The 11,954-nt window shown below is 28.1% G+C and overlaps 1 protein-coding gene across 1 annotated transcript; it reads right to left on the bottom strand.

Moving 5' to 3' along the window:
- Window positions 1-406: 406 nt before the first annotated feature.
- On the bottom strand, window positions 407-10,419 carry LOC126232287 (repetitive organellar protein-like). Its single transcript, XM_049942573.1, has 14 exons — window positions 10,358-10,419; window positions 10,001-10,140; window positions 9,605-9,886; window positions 9,268-9,463; window positions 8,611-9,063; window positions 6,419-6,640; window positions 5,866-6,119; window positions 5,544-5,705; window positions 4,849-5,109; window positions 4,569-4,707; window positions 3,361-3,498; window positions 2,615-3,003; window positions 2,002-2,156; window positions 407-793 (listed from the first exon to the last, which is right to left on the bottom strand). Exons 1-14 carry the CDS (start codon window positions 10,417-10,419, stop codon window positions 407-409), a joined length of 3,240 nt encoding a protein of 1,079 aa, XP_049798530.1.
- Window positions 10,420-11,954: the final 1,535 nt, after the last annotated feature.

Genomic DNA, 11,954 nt, shown 5'->3' with positions numbered 1-11,954 from the left:
TCGATACTTATCGATATATCGATACTTTTCGATATATCGATACTTTTCGATATATCGACACTTATCGATATATCGATACTTATCGATATATACTTATACTTATCGATATATCGATATATATATATATATAAATCGATATTTCGATATATCGATACTTATTGATATATGGATACTTATCGATATATCGATACTTTTCGATATATCGATCCTTATCGATATATCGATACTTTTCGATATATCGATACTTTTCGATATATCGATACTTTTCGATATATCGATACTTATCGATATATCGATACTTTTCGATATATCGATACTTATCGATATATCGATACTTATCGATACATTGATACTTTTCGATATCTTTTCGATACTTTTCGATATCTTTACGATACTTTTCGATATCTTAACGATACTTTTCGATATCTTTTCGATACTTTTCGATATCTTTTCGGTACTTTTCGATATCTTTTCGGTACTTGTCGATATCTTTTCGGTACTTTTCGATATCTTTTCGGTACTTTTCGATATCTTTTCGGTACTTTTCGATATCTTTTCGGTACTTTTCGATATCTTTTCGGTACTTTTCGATATATTTTCGGTACTTTTCGATATCTTTTCGGTACTTTTCGATATCTTTTCGGTACTTTTCGAAATCTTTTCGGTACTTTTCGATATCTTTTCGGTACTTTTCGATATCTTTTCGGTACTTTTTGATATCTTTTCGGTACTTTTCGATATCTTTTCGGTACTTTTCGATATCTTTTCGGTACTTTTCGATATCTTTTCGGTACTTTTCGATATCTTTTCGGTACTTATCGATATATCGATACTTATCGATATATCGATACTTATCGATATATCGATACTTATCGATATATCGATACTTTTCGATACATCGATACTTATCGATATATCGATACTTATCGATATATCGATACTTTTCGATATATCGATACTTTACGATATATCGATATTTTTCTATATATCGATACTTATCGATATATCGATACTTATCGATAAATCGATACTTATCGATATATCGATACTTATCGATATATCGATACTTATCGATATATCGATTATTATCGATATATCGATACTTCTCGAGATATCGATACTTTTCGATATATCGATACTTATCGATATATCGATACTTTTCGATACATCGATACTTTTCGATTTATCGATACTTATCGATATATCGATACTTTTCGATGTATCGATACTTATCGATCGATATATCGATACTTATCGATATATCGATACTTATCGATATATGGATACTTATCGATATATCGATACTTATCGATATATCGATACTTATCGATATATCGATTATTATCGATATATCGATACTTCTCGATATATCGATACTTTTCGATATATCGATACTTATCGATATATCGATACTTCTCGATACATCGATACTTTTCGATTTATCGATACTTATCGATATATCGATACTTTTCGATGTATCGATACTTATCGATCGATATATCGATACTTATCGATATATCGATACTTATCGATATATGGATACTTATCGATATATCGATACTTTTCGATATATCGATACTTATCGATATATCGATACTTTTCGATATATCGATACTTATCGATATATCGATACTTTTCGATATATCGATACTTTTCGTTATATCGATACTTTTCGATATATCGATACTTTTCGATATATCGATACTTATCGATATATCGATACTTTTCGATATCTTTTCGATACTTATCGATATATCGATACTTTTTGATATCTTTTCGATACTTTTCGATATATTTTCGATACTTTTCGATATCTTTTCGATACTTTTCGATATCTTTTCGGTACTTTTCGATATCTTTTCGGTACTTATATATCGATACTTATCATTATATATCGATACTTATCATTATATATCGATACTTTTCATTATATATCGATACTTTTAATTATATATCGATACTTTTCATTATATATAGATACTTTTCGATATATATAGATACTTTTCGATATATATAGATACTTTTCGATATATATAGATACTTTTCGATATCTTTTCGATACTTTTCGATATCTTTTCGATACTTTTCGATATCTTTTCGATACTTTTCGATATCTTCTCGGTACTTTTCGATATCTTTTCGGTACTTTTCGATATCTTTTCGGTATTTTTAGATATCTTTTCGGTACTTTTAGATATCTTTTCGGTACTTATCGATATCTTTTCGGTACTTATCGATATCTTTTCGGTACTTATCGATATCTTTTCGGTACTTTTCGATATATCGATATTTATCGATATATCGATTCTTTTCGATATATCGATACTTTTCGATATATCGATACTTTTCTATACATCGATACTTCTTGATATATCGATACTATTAGATATATCGATACTTTTCGATATATCGATACTTTTCGATATATCGATACTTATCGATATATCGATACTTTTCGATACATCGATACTTTTCGATATATCGATACTTATCGATATATCGATACTTTTCGATGTATCGATACTTATCGATATATCGATACTTTTCGATACATCGATACTTTTCGATACATCGATACTTATCGATATATCGATACTTTTCGATATATCGATACTTTTCGATATATCGATACTTTTCGATATTTTTTCGGTACTTTTCGATATCTTTTCGATACTTTTCGATATCTTTTCGATACTTTTCGATATCTTTTCGATATCTTTTCGATACTTTTCGATGTCTTTTCGATACTTTTCGATATCTTTTCGATACTTTTCGATATCTTTTCGATACTTATCTATAAAATTTCGATACTTATCGATATCTTTTCGATACTTATCGATATCTTTTCGTATCTTTTCGATACTTTTCGATATCTTTTCGATACTTTTCGATATCTTTTCGGTACTTTTCGATATCTTTTCGGTACTTTTCGATATCTTTTCGGTACTTTTCGATATCTTTCCGGTATTTTCGATATCTTTTCGGTACTTTTCGATACCTTTTCTGTACTTATCGATATATAGATACTTATCGACATATCGATACTTATCGATGTATCGATACTTATCGATATATCGATACTTTGCGATATATCGATACTTATCGATATATCGATACTTTTCGATATATCGATACTTATCGATATATCGATACTTATCGATATATCGATACTTTTCGATATATCGATACTTTTCGATATATCGATACTTATCGATATATCGATACTTACCGATATATCGATACTTTTCGATATATCGATACTTTTCGATATATCGATACTTTTCGATATATCAATACTTTTCGATATATCGATAGTTTTCGATATATCGATACTTATCGATATATCGGATATATCGATACTTATCGATATATCGATACTTTTCGATATATCGATACTTTTCGATATCTTTTCGATACTTTTCGATCTTTATGATACTTTTCGATATCTTTTCGATACTTTTCGATATCTTTTCGATACTTTTCGATATCTTTTCGATACTTTTCATTATATATCGATACATTTTATTATATATCGATACTTATCTTTATATATCGATACTTATCATTATATATCGATACTTATCATTATATATCGATACTTATCATTATATATCCATACTTATCATTATATATCGATACTTTTCATTATATATCGATACTTTTCATTATATATCGATAGTTTTCCTTATATATCGATACTTTTCCTTATATATAGATACTTTTCGATATATATCAATACTTTTCGATATATATCGATACTATTCGATATATATCGATACTTTTCGATATCTTTTCGGTACTTTTCGATATCTTATCGGTACTTTTCGATATCTTATCGATACTTATCGATATATCGATACTTTTCGATATATCGATACTTTTCGAAATATCGATAGTTTTCGATATATCGATACTTTTCGATATATCGATAGTTTTCGATGTATCGATTCTTATCGATATATCGGATATATCGATACTTTTCGATATATCGATACTTTTCTATATATCGATACTTTTCCATAAATCGATACTTCTCGATATATCGATACTTTTCGATATATCGATACTTTTCGATAAATCGATACTTCTCGATATATCGATACTTATCGATATATCGATACTTATCGATATATCGATACTTATCGATATATCGATACTTTTCGATATATCGATACTTTTCGATATATCGATACTTATCGATTTATCGATACTTATCGATATATCGATATATCGATACTTATTGATATATGGATACTTATCGATATATCGATACTTTTCGATATATCGATACTTATCGATCGATATATCGATACTTATCGATATATCGATACTTATCGATATATGGATACTTATCGATATATCGATACTTTTCGATATATCGATACTTATCGATATATCGATACTTTTCGATATATCGATACTTATCGATATATCGATACTTTTCGATATATCGATACTTTTCGTTATATCGATACTTTTCGATATATCGATACTTTTCGATATATCGATACTTATCGATATATCGATACTTTTCGATATCTTTTCGAAACTTATCGATATATCGATACTTTTTGATATCTTTTCGATACTTTTCGATATATTTTCGATACTTTTCGATATCTTTTCGATACTTTTCGATATCTTTTCGGTACTTTTCGATATCTTTTCGGTACTTTTCGATATCTTTTCGGTACTTATATATCGATACTTATCATTATATATCGATACTTATCATTATATATCGATACTTTTAATTATATATCGATACTTTTAATTATATATCGATACTTTTCATTATATATAGATACTTTTCGATATATATATATACTTTTCGATATATATAGATACTTTTCGATATATATAGATACTTTTCGATATCTTTTCGATACTTTTCGATATCTTTTCGATACTTTTCGATATCTTTTCGATACTTTTCGATAACTTTTCGATACTTTTCGATATCTTTTCGATACTTTTCGATAACTTTTCGATACTTTTCGATGTCTTTTCGATACTTTTCGATATCTTTTTGAAACTTATCTATATCTTTTCGATACTTATCGATATCTTTTCGATACTTATCGATATCTTTTCGATACTTATCGATATCTTTTCGATACTTTTCACATTATATATCGATACTTTTCCTTATATATCGATACTTTTTATTATATATAGATACTTTTCATTATATATAGACACTTTTCGATATCTTTTCGATACTTTTCGATATCTTTTCGATACTTTTCGATATCTTTTCGATACTTTTCGATATTATTTCGCTACTTTTCGATATCTTTTCGATACTTTTCGATATCTTTTCGATACTTTTCGATATCTTTTCGGTACTTTTCGATATATCGGTACTTATCGATATATCGGTACTTTTCGATATATCGATACCTTTCGATATATCGATACTTTTCGATATATCGATACTTTTCGATTTATCGATACTTTTCGATACATCGATACTTTTCGATATATCGATACATTTCGATACATCGATACTTATCGATGGATACTTTTCGATATATCGATACTTTTCGATATTTTTTCGGTACTTTTCGATATCTTTTCGATACTTTTCGATATCTTTTCGATACTTTTCGATATCTTTTCGATATCTTTTCGATACTTTTCGATGTCTTTTCGATACTTTTCGATATCTTTTCGATACTTTTCGATATCTTTTCGATACTTATCTATAAAATTTCGATACTTATCGATATCTTTTCGATACTTATCGATATCTTTTCGATACTTATCGATATATTTCGATACTTATCGATATCTTTTCGATACTTTTCATTATATATCGATACTTTTCATTATATATCGATACTTTTTATTATATAAAGATACTTTTCATTATATATAAATACTTATCGATATCTTTTCGATACTTATCGATATCTTTTCGATACTTTTCGAAAATTTTTCGGTACTTTTCGATATCTTTTCGGTACTTTTCGATATCTTTTCGGTACTTTTCGATATCTTTTCGGTACTTTTGGATATCTTTTCGGTACTTTTCGATATCTTTTCGGTACTTTTCGATACTTTTCGATATCTTTTCGGTACTTTTCGATATATCGGTACTTTTCGATATATCGATACTTTACGATATATCGATTCTTTACGATATATCGATACTTTTCGATATATCGATACTTTTCGATATATCGATACTTATCGATATATCGATACTTATCGACATATCGATTCTTATCGATATATCGATACTTATCGATATATCGATACTTATCGAAATATCGATACATATCGATATATCGATACTTATCGATAATTAACGATATATCGATACTTATCGATATATCGGTACTTTTCGATATATCGGTACTTTTCTTTATATCGATACTTATCGATATAATGATACTATTCGATATATCGATACTATTCGATATATCGATACATTTCGATATCTTTTCGATACTTTTCGATATCATTTCGATACTTTTCGATATCTTTTCGATACTTTTCGATATCTTTTCGATACTTTTCGATATCTTTTCGGTACTTTTCGATATCTTTTCGGTACTTTTCGATATCTTTTCGGTACTTTTCGATATCTTTCCGGTACTTTTCGATATCTTTTCGGTACTTTTCGATACCTTTTCTGTACTTATCGATATATAGATACTTATCGACATATCGATACTTATCGATGTATCGATACTTATCGATATATCGATACTTTGCGATATATCGATACTTATCGATATATCGATACTTTTCGATATATCGATACTTATCGATATATCGATACTTATCGATATATCGATACTTTTCGATATATCGATACTTTTCGATATATCGATACTTATCGATATATCGATACTTACCGATATATCGATGCTTTTCGATATATCGATACTTTTCGATATATCGATACTTTTCGATATATCAATACTTTTCGATATATCGATAGTTTTCGATATATCGATACTTATCGATATATCGGATATATCGATACTTATCGATATATCGATACTTTTCGATATATCGATACTTTTCGATATATCGATACTTTTCGATATCTTTTCGATACTTTTCGATCTTTATGATACTTTTCGATATCTTTTCGATACTTTTCGATATCTTTTCGATACTTTTCGATATCTTTTCGATACTTTTCATTATATATCGATACATTTTATTATATATCGATACTTATCTTTATATATCGATACTTATCATTATATATCGATACTTATCATTATATATCGATACTTATCATTATATATCCATACTTATCATTATATATCGATACTTTTCATTATATATCGATACTTTTCATTATATATCGATAGTTTTCCTTATATATCGATACTTTTCCTTATATATAGATACTTTTCGATATATATCAATACTTTTCGATATATATCGATACTATTCGATATATATCGATACTTTTCGATATCTTTTCGGTACTTTTCGATATCTTATCGGTACTTTTCGATATCTTATCGATACTTATCGATATATCGATACTTTTCGATATATCGATACTTTTCGAAATATCGATAGTTTTCGATATATCGATACTTTTCGATATATCGATAGTTTTCGATGTATCGATTCTTATCGATATATCGGATATATCGATACTTTTCGATATATCGATACTTTTCTATATATCGATACTTTTCCATAAATCGATACTTCTCGATATATCGATACTTTTCGATATATCGATACTTTTCGATAAATCGATACTTCTCGATATATCGATACTTATCGATATATCGATACTTATCGATATATCGATACTTATCGATATATCGATACTTTTCGATATATCGATACTTTTCGATATATCGATACTTATCGATTTATCGATACTTATCGATATATCGATATATCGATACTTATTGATATATGGATACTTATCGATATATCGATACTTTTCGATATATCGATACTTATCGATCGATATATCGATACTTATCGATATATCGATACTTATCGATATATGGATACTTATCGATATATCGATACTTTTCGATATATCGATACTTATCGATATATCGATACTTTTCGATATATCGATACTTTTCGATATATCGATACTTATCGATTTATCGATACTTATCGATATATCGATATATCGATACTTATTGATATATGGATACTTATCGATATATCGATACTTTTCGATATATCGATACTTATCGATCGATATATCGATACTTATCGATATATCGATACTTATCGATATATGGATACTTATCGATATATCGATACTTTTCGATATATCGATACTTATCGATATATCGATACTTTTCGATATATCGATACTTATCGATATATCGATACTTTTCGATATATCGATACTTTTCGTTATATCGATACTATTAGATATATCGATACTTTTCGATATATCGATACTTTTCGATATATCGATACTTATCGATATATCGATACTTTTCGATACATCGATACTTTTCGATATATCGATACTTATCGATATATCGATACTTTTCGATGTATCGATACTTATCGATATATCGATACTTTTCGATACATCGATACTTTTCGATACATCGATACTTATCGATATATCGATACTTTTCGATATATCGATACTTTTCGATATATCGATACTTTTCGATATTTTTTCGGTACTTTTCGATATCTTTTCGGTACTTTTCGATATCTTTTCGGTACTTGTCGATATCTTTTCGGTACTTGTCGATATCTTTTCGGTACTTGTCGATATCTTTTCGGTACTTTTCGATATCTTTTCGGTACTTTTCGATATCTTTTCGGTACTTTTCGATATCTTTACGGTAATTTTCGATATCTTTTCGGTACTTTTCGATATCTTTTCGGTACTTTTCGATATCTTTTCGGTACTTTTCGAAATCTTTTCGGTACTTTTCGATATCTTTTCGGTACTTTTCGATATCTTTTCGGTACTTTTCGATATCTTTTCGGTACTTTTCGATATCTTTTCGGTACTTTTCGATATCTTTTCGGTACTTTTCGATATCATTCCGGTACTTATCGATATCTTTTCGGTACTTTTCGATATCTTTTCTGTACTTACCGATATATCGATACTTATCGATATATCGATACTTTGCGATATATCGATACTTATCGATATATCGATACTTATCGATATATCGATACTTTTCGATATATCGATACTTATCGATATATCGATACTTTTCGATATATCGATACTTTTCGTTATATCTATAGTTTTCGATATATCGATACTTTTCGAATTATCGATACTTATCGATATATCGATACTTTTCGATATCTTTTCGATACTTATCGATATATCGATACTTTTTGATATCTTTTCGATACTTTTCGATATCTTTTCGATACTTTTCGATATCTTTTCGATACTTTTCGATATCTTTTCGGTACTTTTCGATATCTTTTCGGTACTTTTCGATATCTTTTCGGTACTTATATATCGATACTTATCATTATATATCGATACTTATCATTATATATCGATACTTTTCATTATATATCGATACTTTTAATTATATATCGATACTTTTCATTATATATAGATACTTTTCGATATATATAGATACTTTTCGATATATATAGATACTTTTCGATATATATAGATACTTTTCGATATCTTTTCGATACTTTTCGATATCTTTTCGATACTTTTCGATATCTTTTCGATACTTTTCGATAACTTTTCGATACTTTTCGATATCTTTTCGATACTTTTCGATAACTTTTCGATACTTTTCGATGTCTTTTCGATACTTTTCGATATCTTTTCGAAACTTATCTATATCTTTTCGATACTTATCGATATCTTTTCGATACTTATCGATATCTTTTCGATACTTATCGATATCTTTTCGATACTTATCGATATCTTTTCGATACTTTTCACATTATATATCGATACTTTTCATTATATATCGATACTTTTTATTATATATAGATACTTTTCATTATATATAGACACTTTTCGATATCTTTTCGATACTTTTCGATATCTTTTCGATACTTTTCGATATCTTTTCGATACTTTTCGATATTATATCGCTACTTTTCGATATCTTTTCGATACTTTTCGATATCTTTTCGGTACTTTTCGATATATCGGTACTTATCGATATATCGGTACTTTTCGATATATCGATACTTTTCGATATACCGATAATTTTCGATATATCGATACTTTTCGATATATCGATACTTTTCGATATATCGATACCTCTCGATATATCGATACTTATCGATATATCGATACTTTTCGATATATCGATACTTTTCGATATATTGATACTTTTCGATATATGGATACTTTTCGATACATCGATACTTATCGATATATCAATACTTTTCGATATATTGATACTTTTCGATATATCGATACTTCTCGTTATATCGATACTTCTCCATATATCGATACTTATCGATATATCGATACTTATCGATATATCGATACTTATCGATATATCGATACTTATCGATATATCGATACTTATCGATATATCGATACTTATCGATATATCGATACTTTTCGATATATCGATACTTTTCGATATATCGATACTTATCGATATATCGATACTTATCGATATATACTTATACTTATCGATATATCGATATATATATATATAAATCGATATTTCGATATATCGATACTTATTGATATATGGATACTTATCGATATATCGATACTTTTCGATATATCGATCCTTATCGATATATCGATACTTTTCGATATATCGATACTTTTCGATATATCGATACTTTTCGATATATCGATACTTATCGATATATCGATACTTTTCGATATATCGATACTTATCGATATATCGATACTTATCGATACATTGATACTTTTCGATATCTTTTCGATACTTTTCGATATCTTTACGATACTTTTCGATATCTTAACGATACTTTTCGATATCTTTTCGATACTTTTCGATATCTTTTCGGTACTTTTCGATATCTTTTCGGTACTTGTCGATATCTTTTCGGTACTTTTCGATATCTTTTCGGTACTTTTCGATATCTTTTCGGTACTTTTCGATATCTTTTCGGTACTTTTCGATATCTTTTCGGTACTTTTCGATATCTTTTCGGTACTTTTCGATATATTTTCGGTACTTTCCGATATCTTTTCGGTACTTTTCGATATCTTTTCGGTACTTTTCGAAATCTTTTCGGTACTTTTCGATATCTTTTCGGTACTTTTCGATATCTTTTCGGTACTTTTTGATATCTTTTCGGTACTTTTCGATATCTTTTCGGTACTTTTCGATATCTTTTCGGTACTTTTCGATATCTTTTCGGTACTTATCGATATATCGATACTTATCGATATATCGATACTTATCGATATATCGATACTTATCGATATATCGATACTTTTCGATACATCGATACTTATCGATATATCGATACTTATCGATATATCGATACTTTTCGATATATCGATACTTTACGATATATCGATATTTTTCTATATATCGATACTTATCGATATATCGATACTTATCGATAAATCGATACTTATCGATATATCGATACTTATCGATATATCGATACTTATCGATATATCGATTATTATCGATATATCGATACTTCTCGATATATCGATACTTTTCGATATATCGATACTTATCGATATATCGATACTTTTCGATACATCGATACTTTTCGATTTATCGATACTTATCGATATATCGATACTTTTCGATGTATCGATACTTATCGATCGATATATCGATACTTATCGATATATCGATACTTATCGATATATGGATACTTATCGATATATCGATACTTATCGATATATCGATACTTATCGATATATCGATTATTATCGATATATCGATACTTCTCGATATATCGATACTTTTCGATATATCGATACTTATCGATATATCGATACTTCTCGATACATCGATACTTTTCGATTTATC

This window comes from Schistocerca nitens, unplaced genomic scaffold (assembly GCF_023898315.1).
Source record: "Schistocerca nitens isolate TAMUIC-IGC-003100 unplaced genomic scaffold, iqSchNite1.1 HiC_scaffold_468, whole genome shotgun sequence".
Taxonomy (NCBI): domain Eukaryota; kingdom Metazoa; phylum Arthropoda; class Insecta; order Orthoptera; family Acrididae; genus Schistocerca; species Schistocerca nitens.
The sequence above is the reverse complement of the archived record's forward strand: the minus strand, read 5'-3'. Positions and strand labels throughout refer to the sequence as shown.

Coding starts and splice junctions, on each gene's coding strand:
- LOC126232287 (XM_049942573.1), bottom strand. CDS start 10,419: ATGGAGAAGTATCGATATAACGAGAAGTATCGATATATCGAAAAGTAT. Junction 6,120..6,418: donor ATGTATCGATATATCGAATA/GTATCGATATAT, acceptor TATATCGTAAAG/TATCGATATATCGAAAAGTA. Junction 4,708..4,848: donor GTATCTATATATATCGAAAA/GTATCTATATAT, acceptor TATAATGATAAG/TATCGATATATAAGTACCGA.